This window comes from Schistocerca nitens, chromosome 12, assembly GCF_023898315.1.
Source record: "Schistocerca nitens isolate TAMUIC-IGC-003100 chromosome 12, iqSchNite1.1, whole genome shotgun sequence".
NCBI classification, from domain to species: domain Eukaryota; kingdom Metazoa; phylum Arthropoda; class Insecta; order Orthoptera; family Acrididae; genus Schistocerca; species Schistocerca nitens.
This window is the reverse complement of record NC_064625.1, coordinates 9,948,898-9,966,564: the sequence shown is the minus strand read 5'-3', so window position 1 is coordinate 9,966,564 and position 17,667 is coordinate 9,948,898. Positions and strand designations below refer to the sequence as shown.

The 17,667-nt window shown below is 45.8% G+C and overlaps 1 protein-coding gene across 1 annotated transcript in view; it reads right to left on the bottom strand.

Moving 5' to 3' along the window:
* Positions 1–17,667, bottom strand: part of LOC126215312 (uncharacterized) — an 80,154-nt gene that overhangs the window by 36,814 nt on the left and 25,673 nt on the right. Inside the window, exon 2 of the mRNA XM_049941993.1 lies at positions 10,251–10,380. Coding sequence (XP_049797950.1) covers positions 10,251–10,380 — 130 coding nt within the window. The remainder of the gene's footprint in view (positions 1–10,250; positions 10,381–17,667) is intronic.

The window sequence follows — 17,667 nt, the reverse complement described above, 5'->3', positions numbered from 1 at the left end:
CCCAAAAACAGTGTTTGTCGGAATTAATACACTACATTTTGGTGTGTATGATGCTGTGGCAACCTTCAATCTTGGAAATATAACTAAATGCCAGGTCCTTCAAAAGTTGGGTATGTGTGTTGGTTCCCGTACGGTACGTGCTATGTTCTTTTTAGATCAGCACAGACTAAGGCATGCTGATAATATAATCAAGACATTAGTGAAAAAAGCAAGACAGGTGCAGAGGGGTGCCAAAAGAAGACTTGAAGATGATTATGAAGACTGTGAAGGGGGTATTAGCTACGGATCAGGAATGTTTTAATCTTCTTTCTCCGTTTCCCGTAAGTTTACTTTTTACTTCATCTAGGAACATTATCTCAGGTACTGGTCAACCTAGAAGTCTGAAATTTTTATGACGTAGTGACATAGGTCCCTATTACATACTGAAACAACGATTTTTTAATTACTTGATTTACAAAAGACTTAGGGGTGATAGTCTAGTAAAAAGCGATGGAAAAAATTTACTTAAAAATAAATGTACAATATCTCTGTAAGAAAATACTTTGACAATAAACTGTTGTTTCAGTATTGTTGTAACATATGAATGCACATACAGTAAAATTTTTACCTCTCTGTCTCCAGTAGTTTGTGAGAAAATGTTCCCTATAGTAGGCATATATTAACATTGCGGGGATAGGTGATTCCGTATCCCCTTAATTACTTTTTTACTTAATTAACGAATTAGCTATATATTTTAGTTCTAAGCATTAAAAATTATCAGGAGCATGACTGATCGTGAAATAAATGTAATAACAGTCGAATCTCACTGATTCAATGACGTAGGTTACAATTTATTCATGAATAAATACTTTCGAATGTGTGTGTATAGCTGCAGCTTCGTTGAAAGCAAGAGAATATAAACGCACATTCCATGCACGAGAAGCGTACGTTTCTGTTATTGTGTCCCATTACTGTGATAGGCACTTCGCTTCACACGTAACACTACTGTTCGGAGCCTGACGATTCGCACGTTCTTACTCTTGACTCGACTGTCTGGACCACAAATATTTTTGTAAATATATTTACTTGTGCTCTAAATGTGAATGTCTTGAAGACTTTTCCCATTTGTAGTTCAGATATGTAAAGAATTGTGGAATTGGTGTCTTCTGTGTTGGGAAACAGTTTTATTGCTTTTGACGTTTTATTATCGCATCTATGTGGTTTTACCTTCAGCTGCAGTTCTGATGGCTTATTTCGCTCATTAAATACTCGAGGTATTGCATTCCACACACGTTTCCTACGTTGCACATTGACTGATATGACTGGAAGCGTAGCGAAGAAAGCTTCCTGTTGTTCAGTAGATACGCGTCGTGTTTCTGCAAAGGATCACGTTTCTGATCTTCACTAGCCAGGTTTTGCTTTAAAAAGTAAACGAAGTTCATTAAATATCTGTATGTTACGAGACAATTGTAAATAAACTGTCCTGTAATGTACTGTCACATGCCTCCCGGGATATAGAAAGATAAATGTGGTGTCATTTTTAGTTAGTTCCAGTATTTATGGCGCTTCACTCGCTTCCTGTGTTACAAATCAATATAAACGATACTATTCTTAGTCATCCGATATGGTATTCACAAGTTTAGCTTTCTGTCCAGTTGGAGCGCTGCTATAATCGAGATGAGCAATAGTCTCGTGACCGTATGTGTTATAGTGGTGGTATTACGCCCGTTTTACACGAGTGATTTTTCTGGTCAAAACGCATACTCGAAGTGCGCGCTCCTTTTGCCTGCGTGTAAATCAGCAATCAACCACACCGCGAGTGTGTGTGTGTGTGTGTGTGTGTGTGTGGCCTCAATGATCTATACAGTGTGTCAGTGTGGAGTAGTAAATTTCTGAGTATGCGCAGAAACAAGGGAGAATGCATGGAGGTAAGAAAAAAAGGGCGTTATCATTATGTCACAAACTTGAAGCCGAAGTCCGCCATCTCATGTACCCCAAAAAGATTAGCTTCAGCGCATTTATACTGCCATGGTTCACCGAGCTGTTACTTCCCCGTGACGTCACTCTGACGTCTGGTACTTTGATTGTGTGAGGCGTATCTGTTTCATCAAAAATGCCAGCTTGCGACGGTTGCGGGTGTACTAATCAATCCGAGCTTAGTCTAAAGTTCAGTCCACATTTATTGTAGTGGTTTTGTTGATGTTAGATTTCCTATCAATCCTCATGCAGTTCTGTTTCGTTAACATTTCAATAATCTTTCACTTCGTTGACACATGCAAGATACGATAGCATACCTTGCTTCTTTCCTCATGGCACACATTTATGGGCTAACAAAGAACGAATAGGTAAGTTTTTCGCAAACGTGGTTAAAAATGTGCATCCGAACTGAAAGCTGGAAATGTGACGCACAAGAAGCAGTACCAGTTAGGAAACAAGCATTGGTTTTGGAGTTCTGCTTCATTTTCTATCGATACAAACACAGTAGAAGTGGAATTAAGTGGAATACGAAAGAATCCTTTCCGCGTCACAGCTTTCTCTTTTTGATTATCCGAAATATATCAAAGAAAAACAAGTTACATTAAAAAAGCCAAATGTGTCATATGACCAGAGCAAATGCGCACTCGAGAAACGTTCGAAATTACCGTCCTGACACTACGTTATTCACGTAAGCACTGAAATTTTTAGTATTTAAAACAGCAGTTGTGTACACACGACAGGAATAATGAACACGATGCAATCGTAAACAGCAGTCTATCAATGTTTTGGGCTACTTAAGATGGCGGCTGGCCACGCCCACTCTGGCTTCAAAACAACGTATAGCGTTAAGTCTACAGCGTCACCGCCCTTCATTTTTACCTCCATGGGACTATGGCAGCGTCTAATATCTATGGTCAAAGTCGTTCTGGCCGAGCTCACTTCTCTTGGCTTACTTCTGTTATAGAAAAGGATTTTGTGCTTTCGTGTCTTCTTAATCTTTTAAACGTTGTTTGCTTTGTTTTCGTGACGCACTGCAATGTCACGCAACGTCCCAGTATTTTTTCCTACTACTGTTTTCTTACAAGGGATACGAAATACCTCAAACCAAAGATAGTATTTATGCATTACAGCGAAAAAGCCTTACACTACGCATAAAAAAGAACGCATATAGATAAGGGTGGTCTAATGCAAATTATTTCGACAGTGAAAATATCCTCAGTATTATTTCACGAGAAAAATAATTTTCGATCTTATTTGACACTTAGCAAGATAACAAGAGACAAAGGGTGAAACAAAACTGACCTATTTGCTGCGTTCGAGACATTGTTCGACATTTGCTAGTACATATTTTCTGAAGCAAGTAAGTATATATGTCTGAAATGTTTGGATTACACTTTTCTTCTCATACGGCAGAGAACTTACCACACAACTATTGAGGAGAACTACCACTATCAATTCTGCTTGAGTTATTAATAAACTCTGTTATCATTGCTTCTTGCTACATCTTGTTACTAAACTTAATTTTTTTCGTAAAAATAATAGTTCACACCTCAGTGTCACCGTTCGGATGCCAAATTGCCCAGTAAACAGCTCTCATAACAGAAGCAATTTTATTGCTGACATGTGAACAAAAATCACAGCTCGAAACAGAGGTATAAAACGCCAAGAGCGCTGCACGAGACTCTCTCTTGTCTCGAGTAGTCGACTGAGACAGGAAAGTTGATCGTGCAAAAGTGGCTTTAGTGCTTCGTTCGACGCGGTCATCGGCAATCAGGTGCCACTGAGCAAGTCCGCCCGTGCGCCCTCTGTTTTGACTCTGCAAACTAAAAAGTCTCGCGTTCTGGCTCCGACGCGCCAGCCGTGGTCCCGACCGACCGCCGTGTTATCCTCTTCCAGTGACGTCACAGGAGGCGGCACGGGGTGGGGGGGGGGGGGCGTGTGGTCAGCACAGCGTTCTGCCGGCTTTCTTAGCCTCGGAATCTCTACAAATCTCTCCAGCAGCTCCTCAGTTGGCCTCACAGCCCGCGCACCTGTCCTCTCGGCAGAGAAAAATCCCTGGCAGTGCCGGGACTCGAACCTGGTTCCCCCGCACGGCAGCCAGCCGCAGTTACTCTGCAGGCGGCAGCAAGCCTTACCTCTGACGTTCCGCTGTCAGTGTTTCCTGTAAGTGCTACTCTTCCGCAACTAGCATTTTTAGCTGACATTTGTCACAGCGGTTATGGATTCACAGTCCCGCAACGTTAAAACGTGATCTGCGCTTCATCACCGTACATATTACACTGGCATTCGTCGCAAGTAACAACTGACAGCAATGGCAAGTATGCGGGGCAGTCAAATGGAAACCGAACTCCCGCCACAGCGAGACCACGGAATGGTTCCGTTCAAAAGTAATCAACACACGCGTTCACACACTTATGTTAGAGGAACAATTCCTGTTCGGTAGAACGCGGTCGGCCGCTGACGGTTCCACAACCGCATCCGCTCTTGCACTTCCTCGCTTGAAACCGATGTCTGTCTTCAGATCGGCAGAGATGTGGAAATGAGAGGGTGAAATATCTGGCCTGTACGGGGGATTAAGGCATTAATTGAAATCAATGGGGAAAGTTGAAAACTTGTGCTGGGTCGGGATTCGAACCCGGGCTACGTGCTTACTAGGCTGATGTTATGGCCACTAAAGCCATCTGGGCACAGCGGTCAGTGCAACTGCACCGCAGGCCTTCCCGGCACCCGCCTTCCCAGTTGGTTTTGTGTTCAGCTGCCACCTGTGGATTCACTCTTCTGATATAATGAATGAAAAGTTCAATTCCTAACAACATTTCATGCGTTATAGAGTATAAAATCAACGTGGCAGTCGTTTGTAAGCATACTTACTGCTAGTTTCCTTCCGCGCCGTACGTGTACACGAATTGATCTTCGTGAATTCAGTTCCTAGTAACATAAAATTTTGCTACATATAGGCGGATAAATTCTTCTAATGAATAATGAACATAGCACATATAGATTCATAAAATATCTCGAAAATATTAACCACATACATAATACACGGTGTATCAAAAATGAATCATCCGATTTGGGGTGTCCATATTTCTGAAACTAATAAACATATACAATGAATTTTGTTTTTTCGATAAACGGGAATCTAAAAAAGTTATTTTCATACTTTTTCATAGGTGTTCAACATGCCCCCCTTGAGATGCACGGCATACGTCAATGCGGTATTCAAATTGTTACCACACTGCAGCTGTTATGCGATGTCTCAGTTCATTCATTGTTGTTGGTAACGGAGGCACATAAACAGAGACGCCAGTAATGTAGGGAGGATCAAAAAAATGGTTCAAATGGCTCTGAGCACTATGGGACTCAACTGCTGTGGTCATAAGTCCCCTAGAACTTAGAACTACTTAAACCTAACTAACCTAAGGACAGCACACAACACCCAGCCATCACGAGGCAGAGAAAATCCCTGACCCCGCCGGGAATCGAACCCGGGAACCCGGGCGTGGGAAGCGAGAACGCTACCGCACGACCACGAGATGCGGGCGTAGGGAGGATCATTTCGTCTAATGCGACTGAGCCATCGTTCAGTAATTCTTTGATTTAAAAAATTCACGCACTTCCAGATGCCAGCGTAGCGGTGTCCCATACTGTTGGTAAATGAAGTCTTTCGAATCAGTTCTCAAGCATATCGAGATATGTGCTTCCCGAAACAGTGTTTTCGGCAAAGAAAAATGGACTATACAGCGTTTCCCATGAAACTCCAGAAAAGACATTAAATTTCGGAAAGTCCCTCTCATGTTCAACAACTCCATGTGATTTTGCCGTACCACATATTCTCACATTATGACGGTTCACCTTTCCGTTGAAATCGAATACTGCCTCGTCACTGAACATTAAGTGTGGAAGAAAACTATCATCCCCCATCTTGCCGAGAACGAGATTACAGAACTCTACAAGTTGTTGCTTCTCACCTGCACGAAGAGCTTGCAGTAACTGAATTTTGTATGGTTTCACGTGTAAACGCCGACGCAACACACGCCAGACGGACATCGGGGGCATGTTGAGCTGTGGAGCTGCACGGCGAACAGATTTCTGCGGATTCCTTGCGAAACTGTGGCGGATGCGTTCGACGTCTGTGTAAGACACTCGGGGACGGCCCGGCGATTTGCCTTTACACATACAACCTGTTTCTGGGAATTGTCCGTGCCATCGTCTAATGCTGTGTGCTGCAGGAGGATCCACAACATATCTAGTAAGAAAGTCACGCTGAACAGTTATTAGTGACCCACACTGCGCAAAACGTAGAACACAAATCGCTTTCTGTTGTCTCGACGCCATTTTTACTAGAACTGAAGTGGGCGCACACTGCTGCTACCTAGCGGGAACTATGTGAAACCCGGGAGTTCGCTTATCTCCAACAGTACGTTGTTCACGCACATATCTCAAATAACATAATAGTTATGAGTTTTTTTAAAAATAGGATGTTTCTTTTGGATACCCTGTATAAACAATTTCCACGGACAATAACATGAAGGATGATTATTGCAAATATAGAGCATGATGAAAACAGTTTATGCACACACTTGAATATACGAGGGCTATTCGGAAAAGAAGTTCCGATCGTTCGAAAAATGGAAACCACTGTGAAAATCGGACGTGTTGGGCAGTGTCTCTAGTGCGCCCGTAGATCGCGTCACTCTTCTAAAGTGTGAACGCGTAAATACGCCTAGAAAATAGTGTCTTCCGCCAAGTACGAGGCCCCGCTGAGAAATTTACCCCGAAGCTATGCAGCCCACATAACATAACTGACAAGCGTATCCACTTTCAAAACAATTCCCAGCCGCATTCTGCAGGGGCAATGAAGAAGCTCCTGCAGCGTTTTCGACGGGAAATGTTTGATCACCCACAATACACCCCGTAATTGGCGCTCTCTGAGTTTCCATCACTGCTCACGTGAAACACTGACTATAAAGACGACACTTTGGCACGGACAGCGAGCTGTAGACCAGTGTAGAGAATTGACGGCAAGCAATGGCGGCTGCCTTCTATGACGAGAATACTGAATAGTTGGTACTACGCTATTGCGAATGTTTAAGTCGGAGTGGCAACTATGCAGATTAGTTTGTAGAAGGTGTAGCTAACTGCTGCAAATAGAACATTTTTGATTCTCACAGTGGTTTCCATTTCGCGGCCGATCGGAACTTAACTTTCCGAACATCCCTTGTGGTAGGAACAGCATATTACTTATTTGGTCTCGGTTGGTTTTTATAGTCAGCAGAACCACGCTGACAATCGTGAATATTTTTTAGATGTACACTAAGCAACAGAATTAAATGATCACGTTTTAAACCCCCGCGTAATTGCCACCCATTACGACGCTTAAGTCTGATATTTTTCTCAGAGGTTCCTACAGTGTTGTCTCCTTGTGTGATGCTGCAGAAGCAGCTGAAGCAGAGCGCCTTGCGGTGTAACCCTCGGGGTCGAGGTGTCGACAGGTGCGAAAAAAACGCCACAGCTCGGAAGTTGAGGTGAGCAGTTAGTGACGTCACATTGGCACCATATTCCAGCACACTTCCGCCCAACGCCACCGCGGACGTGCCACACGACGGCGAGGTCGTCACATCCCCTCTTAGCCACATTTCACTCCTCCTTTCGACGGCTCTGCGATGGAGGTCAGAACTGCGACACCCAGCGTCGAAATCAGCCGGTTGTCTCAATGGGTGGCCGAGGAAAACATGCCGGACACACTGCCGCCCAGAACCATCACGAAAAGGCCGCAGGGCGTCCACGAAACAATGAGTTTGCCTGGGGCGTTGATCCCCAAACGTTTCGGGTCGAAAACGGCAGTTCGCACTGTGATGAAGAACAGGAAGCTTTTCTCGACGACCTGTGACTCCGGTGACAGCCTCGGTCATTTCAAACCTCCTCTACGGGCACTGTGGGGCTGCAGCGCGACTGCACTTTTTGTTCTCTCGTACAGGCTGCAACTACTAGCGGCCGGTCGAAACCATTTCTCGAAATCTGAACGTGATCCGAAACAACAGAGGGTACTTAGCCTTTTTCAGCGCTCCTGATTTGTGTGCTCCTGTGCTGTGATCATGAAGGGGATGTAACATTGACACGTGCACGAATAAAATGGCAAAGGGTCCCTCTGAACACCTGGCCCCCTCCCCCCTCCCGCCACCCGACTGCCACCGCAGTTCGGCAATATCTTCGGTGGCACCCGACCACCTTTACCGATAATTTTAAAAAGTCACCTGTACAGACAGTGACGGCGTAGGCGCTTGTAGACCCGTAACCCCTCTGGCACTCTGCGATTCCGGATGGCGTACTACCAGGAGAAATAGCAGCAGGGTACCCCGCCCGCTGGTTACGAATCGGTGGTTTGTTGGAGCAGAGCTGGTGCCCCGGGTGCGTCACATCGGATTCAGGTCGGGTGAACTTGGTGGCCAGTCCACTACGATTCTCTCAGAGCTCTGCAGCGCGGATCTGGGGTTGTGACGAGACGGCTGTCCGGCGAGCAGGCGCCCTCGGCGTCAGAGAGGACGTCGAACATGAAGGCAGGCAGCGGCTCCGCAATCATGTTCCATCATAAGATCCACGGCCACTGTCAATTTCAATAAAACCAGTTTGGATATTCGGTCGCGTCATTGGTATAAGAACTGCATCAGCGGCGTTTCGACTGTCTTTCCAGCCATCCTCTTCGTGGCGACTACCTGCCGGATAGTGGTTACGGTCATGCCTGTCTTATTTCAGTTATCAGGTGGCTAAAGATGTCACGCTGGGGTGCCACTGGGCAGTCCGCAGTTAAGATTGCTGAGGAGGGGAATCTTTACGATACGCGCTACTATGCCACGTTAATGGCAGACAATAGCGAATCGGCAGGTTGTACTCCCGGGTGGCGTTTTCTTCTGCAGCCAGACTTGGATGCCGCGCGGCAGTTCTCTTGTTTATACTGTTCAAAGAGAGCGATGTGGAGCCGCTGGCCGGCGAACACACTACACTTTACTGTCTCAGTCAACTACTCGAAAGATGTGGGTCTGCTGTAGCAACCCTGGTCATATACTCCCGTGCTGCCTCTTGTCTGTTTCGGGCGTTCGTTTTTTCTTTTACACGTCAGTGCCAAAATAACGTCTGTTGTGAGAGCTGTCGGCTGAGCTGTTTGCCACCTGAATGTGAACGTATATATATATATATATATATATATATATATATATATATATATATATATATATATAGTAGAAACAAGCAATGGTAAATTTATTAATGACCAAAGAAGAAATGAAAGTGGTAACGGAATTTTTGACAAAAGTCGTGTGTTAAACTCTTCGCACTCCTGACAAATGGAAGAATAGCAAACGTATCATCCAAACATTTCAAAACACACATTTATTTGTTTGAGAAAATATATACTTGCAAATACATGAATCAATATCAAAAAGACAATAAACAGTCTTTTTGTTTAGTCCTTTCTCTCCTGGTTTCTTGCAAAGTGCACAAATAACAACACACATTATTTTTTTCGTGGTATACATTGAGGAATAAGAGACGCACGACAAGGAATCATTCGAATGTGAGTGAAATCAGTAGATGTGTTGTACATGTGCAGACAAACAAATTATTACAATTAAAAAAAAAGTTATGATTTATTGGAGAGAGAGTTTCACAAACTGAACAAGTCAATAACGCGTCAGTCGACCTCTGCCCCTATGCGAGCAATTATTCGGCTCGGCATTGATTAGCAGAGTTACAGAAAATCCTCCTGAGGCACATCGTGCCAATTTCTGTCCAACTGGCGCGTCACATCGTCAAACCTTCGACATATTTGGAGGGCACTGACCATGATGCGCCAAACGTTCTCAGTGGGGGACAGATCCGACCCCCTAACTGGCCGAGGTACGGTTTGGCAGGCACAAACACGTGTGACAGTATCGTGGCGCCACTTTTAAGGCGACAGTGCTCGATCAGATGTGACACGTGTGTATACGAACTCTCTCTGTGATGCTGATATACTCCCGCGGCCAGCGTGATTCCCAGATCTGTTCCGCATAGAACGTGTGTCGCACCAATTCAGGCGCCAACTCCACCCTGGTGGCAGTATCCGGTATATCGGGAACGACTTACATTTGTGGCGCAGGTTGTCTCAGAAGAGGATACAACAGATTTAGGACGCGCGACCCATGCAAATCAGTGCACGGAGTAGGAGCTACAGATGTGGGAGTGTGGGCTAGCGACTGGAGACTACACTGGTGGACTGCGGACTGTATGGACCAGGGTGCGCCGGCCGCGCGGCCCACCTGGCAGTTGGCGGCGACGACGACGCCGGCCACCAGCAGGCCGCCCTCGATCTTCTCGACGCGCAGCCGCGAGATGGGGGCGGCGCAGCGGGTGCCCAGCGACAGCCCCAGCGGCGCCACGCCCCCGCCGCTCCCGCCGCCGCCCCCCGCCGCCGACGTCGCGACGCTGCCCCTGCCGGACTCGGCGTCGGGCCTGCAACACGGCGCAACGCCTGCCGTCACACGTCGCTCCGGGCACGCCACAGCCGCGTCTTCAGCAGCGTTAAGGAAACCTCTTATGGGGGGAAAAAGTAAGGTAGTGAGATAAATAAAAAAACCAGCAGCAATAAACGAGCGCCCTTCCCTCCCTCCCTCTCCCTCTCCCTCTCCCTCTCTCTCTCTCTCTCTCTCTCTCTCTCTCTCTCTCTCTCTCACACACACACACACACACACACACACACACACACACACACACACAAATTAAACACAGATGTCAAATACTACACCAGAGAAGTGTGGCTGGTTGACCAGTGGAATACAAAAGGGTGAACCATGAACAACTCTGCAAACACTAAAACCTAACGCCTATAAGATTTTGGCTCGAGTTCAGACATTAGACAAAATTTTTTATGAAGCCCGTGTCGCCTTCAGCTGAGACAGGCTCTCGCCGTGTATCAAATTTGAGTAGGTATCGCATACTGTCACGATGTCGCAAGTGGTGTGTTGGGCAGTGTGTAAGAGCAGACGTGTAAACACGACAGGTGTTACAGCCGACCTAATAAGATGTCGCCCAGCACCAGCACCAGCACCCCTGTGAGCACGGACCAAAACACAGGGTTAGCTGGCAGGAGCGGGGCATTCAGCTCACGTGCAGCGTCGCACCTGGCGCCGAGTTCGCTTAAAGAGGTGGGGGGTAGGACGTCAAACGGGCCGACTTGGAGCGGGAGAGGCACCCACCACAGGACATTTTAATTTCCACTCTCTATACCTTTGTCAGCATCACCAGGAAGGATTCAGAATTCACACTCATAGCAGTGGAAGTGCAAAAACATAACAAAATAATTTTTTTTTAGATATGAAATTTCATCATTTTCTTCACTTACTGCTGGCTGCATTTGTTGCTAAAGGTACATTTTTCTTCATAAGTAAGAGACATTCTTTGATGAATTTTGCACAGCATACAAACCATACTAACAGGTGTATGAAACTCTAGAATTTTCCAAATCTATTAGAAACTGTGGTAAAAATTGAGATAATTAACTACAAAATTTGATTTTTTTCTAAACATAAAGTTTAAAACGTAACAGCTCATTCATTTTTTCATAAATTAAATAGATTCTAGAGTTTCAGACACCTGTAAGTTTTATGAATTTATTTGTAAAAGTATAGACAGTAGAAAATAAAATGTCCTGTGGTGCCTCTCCTGCTCCAAGTCGGCCCGTTTCACGTCCTAACCCCCTTAATTCACGATGGAAAATATCTGTCCTCTCTTCTCGGTCCGTCCGTGGACAGGTGCCTATTAAGACTCTTTTAGTCACGAGTATTGTCTTACGATATTTTCTACTTAGAACCATTTTTACAATTTGACATAGACTTATCGGTTCGTCTCATATTTCTGCGAGATTGTTTGATTGATTGATTGATTGATTGACGTAGCATTGCCGCATTGCTTGGACGTAGGCATTTAACGATTCATAAAACAAATAAGCTGACCTCATTCCTCAGTGCTATTCGTTTTCCTATCGCCAATTTTTCTAATTACGAGATAAATTTATATTTCATTCTCTTAATATTTTCTGCTGTTGCTAAACAGCAGTATTGTACCTTACTGCTTCATAGCTACCAGCAAAGAAACGACGACAGAAAAGGAACGCAGGAACCGCATAACCACCACACTCTATAAAACAATAGTGCACCAACAAGAAACCAACCTTCGCTCTAGTCGACTCGTATCAAAAGTGCAGTAAGAAAAGTTAATACACTGTAGAAGTAACGAACGATTCTAGTAATAATATCAACAAAAATAAATATGGTATCCATTAATTACGTTTTTATTGATACAGTAGAATTCTATGCTAATTGGATCGGTTATTAGGACTAGCTCGGACGACGTTACCGAATTCCCCTGTAAGTTTTACGGTGCTGCCAACTTACAGAACGTGATGTCTGGTGGAGCCGGCGCTCACTTTTTAGAAATGAGCTGAAACTTTTCCTTTTGTGTCTAGATATGGAGACCACCATCTTTCCATTGGACGGTAGGTAGAACACCATTCGTACTTAACTTAATAGGTCTGTCTTTTCAGGCAAGCGCGGGATCCCCTAGTACCTGGGACCGCACCATTTGCTGACTCGGTACGTGGCCAATTCGGCTCTGGTCGTGTGGCTGAGTGTGGCGAGTGGCCATACAGTGTGGTGTTGGGTTTGTGTTTTTACGGCTGAAGGGAGGGGGACGGGACAGGGAGAAAGCCCGCGCCGGCTCACTGCCCGCACCTCTCGAATGAACGAGTGTAGCAGCAGACGTGCGGAGGTAAACACGGTGTGTGGGAGGGCCGCCGACCTTAGCCGGATCACCGTCGACAGTGCCGCGTGCCCTCGCTTGACGAGACACCGCGGAGACCTTTCCCATTTAATCCCGGACACTGGCGCAAAAAAAAAAAAAAATAAATAAATAAATAAAAATAAAAAAAAATAAAAAAAAAACTCTCCTGTCTTCCCCTTGCCGGCCAGATACTGGCAGTAAAAATTTGTCCTCCGTTGGGATTCGAACCGGCTTACCCGCGAGGCGTGATCTCGGCTACGGACGCAGGTATAAATCATTAAAAACATGGCCATAAATGTGTGTAAAGTACAAGAACCGTGTCACAAAACATTTACTCAGTACTGGCTTACCGAATGGACACGGAGACAGCAAATTAGGGCCAGACAATTAACAAATCCTAAAAAGATTAAGTCAGAAAAATATTAAAATGTTTATTTAAAATTGTCTGATAGGCCATAGTGAAGAGTCGGACAAATAACCTACCTTCGTTGATGAGCCGTACTAACATGACATATGTATTACGTTGCAAAATGTATTACGTTGCTACAATAATGCTCATAAATTAAGGATAATTGCAGAATGTAGTGCCACACAACGTGGCACTACACAAAACTGGCGCTAATATCATAGTCACATAGCGGACACACACACACGACGCAGATCTGTAAGTCCACGGTATTGGTGAAAAGTTAATAAAACCGTCCCGAAACACATGTGCTACAAAACGCCACTGTTTTCTGCTTATGTACCCCGGCATCAATATGGGATATGATCACCGTGCACACGTACACAGGCCGCACAACTGGTTCGCATACTCTGAATCAGGTGGTCGAGCAGCTGCTGGGGTATAGCCTCCCATTCTTGCACCAGTGCCTGTCGGAGCTCATGAAGTGTCCTAGGGGTTTGAAGATGTGCAGCGATACGTAGACTGAGAGAATCCCAGACGTGCTCGATGGGGTTTAGGTCTGGAGAACGGGCAGGCGATTCCATTCGCATGATATCTTCTGTTTCAAGGTACTGCTCCACGATGGCAGCTCGGTGGGGCCGTGCGTTATCATCCATCAGGAGGAAGGTGGGACACACTGCATCCCTGAAAAGGCGGACATACTGCTGCAAAATGACGTCCCGATACACCTGACCAGTTACAGTTCCTCTGTCAAAGACATGCAGGGGTGTACGTGCACCAATCATGATCCCACCTCACACCATCAAACCACGACCTCTTTGAAGGACATTAAGGGGTTGGTTCACGCCAGATGAAAACCCGGCGAGAATCACTGTTCAGACTATACCTGGACTCGTCCGTGAACATAACCTGGGACCACTGTTCCAATGACCATGTACTGTGTTCTTGACACCAGGCTTTACGGGCTCTCCTGTGACCAGGGGTCAGTGGAATGTACCTTGAAGGTCTCCGGGGAATAAACCGTGTCTGTTCAGTCGTCTGTAGACTGTGTGTCTGGAGACAACTGTTCCAGTGGCTGCGTTAAGGTCGCGAGCGAGACTACCTGCAGTACTCCGTGGCCGTCTGCAGGCATTGATGGTGAGATATCTGTTTTCTTGTGGTATTGTACACCGTGAACGTCCCGTACTGTAGCGCCTGGACACGTTTCCTATCTGTTGAAATCGTTGCCATAATCTTGAGATCACACTTTGTGGCACACGGAGGGACCGTGCTACAACTTGCTGTGTTTGACTAGTCTCCAGTCGCCCTAGTATTCTACTCCTCATAACGTCATCAACACCTTTGAGCCATTTCCAACACTCAGTCACCATTAGCACGTCTGAAAACGTCTGCACACTTACTCGCTGCACCGTACTTTGATATGCACCAACACACCTCTGCGTATGTGGACTGCTGCCAGCGCCACCGTGCGACGACCGCAGGTAAAATGCACCGCACGGTCACACCCCGAGGCGATTTAAACCCGCAAACCGCCCACCAGAGCGTTGTTTCACCGTGTATCAGCACTATCCTTAATTTATGAGCACGAGTGTACATAAGTTCGTAGCGCTTTTGTTTTGCATGTTGGTATTCCGGTTGCTAAGGGTTTATTTATTGATCGTCATTTTTTATTCGTAGTTCGCTGTTGCTATTCGAGTTGTCTTTTTGTCATTTGGAGTTACTGAGAGGAGATGCGGACGCTATTGAACAGAGTGCGAAGTGGAGAAATCGAAACATTTCCGGCAGGTTCTTCTGTCTGAGATGCACAGAGGGGTGACACCGGCGGAGGCAGCCAGAAACATTTTTGCGCCGTGTATGGGGATAGGACCGAATTGATTTGGGGGAAGAGACGAAACAGCGAGGTCATCGGTCTCATTGGATTAGGGGAGGGTGGGCAAGGAGTGTCGTGCCCTGTCAAAGGAACCATCCCGGCATTTGCCTGAACCGATTTAGGGAAATCACGAAAAATGTAAATCAGGATGGCCGGACGCGGGACGGAACCGTCGTCCTCCCGAATGCGAGTCCAGTGTGCTAACCAGTGCGCCACCTCGCTCGGTGTGTATGGGGATAGTGGCACTGGACAGGGCACGGCAAGAACATGGTTTTCTCCTCTCGAGGAGGATCGTTCCGACGTCAGCGACTCCCCGCGTCCGGGCAGACCTTCGGGTTTTGATTAAATCACAATGACCCACGTCAGTGTACCCCAGAACTGGCAAATGTGACGAACTGTGATCACTCCACCGTCGTGTGATATTGGCACGCAATCTGGCCGGTTCAAAAATGGGGTTACAGATATGCTGTAAACCAAAATAAAAATAAAAAATAAAAAAAACAGCGGGTGACCATATGTGCACCTGCTAGCTCGTCATCAACTGATTCTTGAACAACGCCTATCATTTCTATCCTGTATCGTTATTCATGACTAGAAATGGTGTCTTTATGCTAACAAAAGGAAAACAAAGGAATGGTTGAGTCCAACCACAGCAGCAACTGCGCGAACATGCCTTCTGTGCATCCACAGAGGTGTAATCATCACTACTGATATTTATGGTCAGTCACTGAGACGTCGCAGAACAACGACCAGAAAGGCTACTTGAAGCGATGCTACTACACGGAAAGACCCTTCCGCATTCTGCTAGACTGACAAAAAACGCTAAACTTCCTTCTCGGATGAAATCTCGCTCGGAACGTCACTCGACGAGTTTATCGCCTGAGAAGCAGGTGATTTCTAAAGTCGTTGAATCTAAAAGTTACCTCAGCGTTGGCAGACTGTTGTAAATAGTGATCGAGAATGTATATTTGATGACCAAAGTTTCTTTTATTTGAATAACTTGAGTTTATTAAAGTTATGGAAAACGTTATGAACTTCTACACCAACCCAGTACATAGTGTATGTAATGATTGCAAATAAACACTTATAACTCAAGGATCCTACACACGCATCGACCTACCGACAAACGTGGCTTATCGAGATGGCGTACGGGTTGAACCACGTGATAGGCGACGTCCCTCCCCCACCCTTAACTCCGCCCAACAAATTATGTTGTGTGCAGCGCTGTCTTGTCAATCGCCCCACTAAAGTACGTCTTTTGTCACTCTGCGTGGGATTAAATGCTGTTCTAATACAGGGTGTATCAAAAAGAATCGTCCGATGGCACATCTATATTTCCGAAACTAATAAACATATACAATGAACTTCGTTGTTTCATGAACGGGAAACTCAAAGTTTTTTTTTTTTTCATGCCTTTTCATGGGTTTTCAATATGCCCCCTTCAGATGCACGGTATATGTCAATGCGGTATTCATATTGTTCCCACACTACAGCGAGCATGTCTTGAGTTACAGCTTCCACAGCTGTCTCAGTTCATTCATTGTTGTTGGTAACGGAGGCACATAAACAGAGTCTTTTATAAAACCTCGCAAAAGTAATCACAAACAGTCCTGTCCTGTGACCTTGGGAGGCCAAAATGTAAGGCTGAATCATTTGGTCCAGTGCGACCGTTCCACCGTTCGGTAATCCTTTAATTTAAAAATACCCGCACTCCCAGATGCCAGTGTGGCGGTGTCCCATGTAAAACTAGAGTGTTTGCTCTTTACGACAGTATGTTGTTCACGCAAATATCTCAAATAACATAATAGATATGATTTTTTTAAAAATAGGATGATTCTTTTTGATACACCTTGTGTGACAAAGTGCCAGGCGGACAGTTTCTGGAGAAATTTAAACACTGCAGATGTTTGTGGGACATTCTTAGATAAATACGAATATTATTGGCTCACAGCTGCTTAAGTAAGGCCGTGATGTACGTGAGCGACAGAAGCGAACGACAGCCACCGACGTCTGGATGTGCGACACTCCAGCGACAAGGAGCTGCATCGGGCGAGAAGCTCGATTGCCCTGCGTGCGAGCGACCACGTCGCGCTACAAGATGGCTCCTTAGAACCAACCAGCTGTTTCTATAAAAGGGTTGGTTGGTTGGTTTTCGGGAAGGAGACCAGACAGCGAGGTCATCGGTCTCATCGGATTAGGGAAGGACGGGGAAGGAAGTCGGCCGTGCCCTTCGAAAGGAACCATCCCGGCATTTGCCTGGAGTGATTTAGGGAAATCACGCAAAACCTAAATCAGGATGGCCGGACGCGGGATTGAACCGTCGTCCTCCCGGATGCGAGTCCAGTGTCTAACCACTGCGCCACCTTGCTCGGTATAAAAGGGCGCTCCTAAACTGTAGAGTCCTGTAGCTGGAGAGTAAGGCTACAGAATTAGGTTTACTTAAGAAAATAAAGCGAAAAGGAATGCTGTGCATGAAATTCATAAAGGGAGGAATCTCAATGCAGAATTTCATAAATATCAGCCAGCCGGAGTGGCCGAGCGGTTCTAGGCGCTACAGTGTGGAACCGCGCGACCGCTACGGTCGCAGGTTAGGTTCGAATCCGAGGCATGGATGTGTGTGATG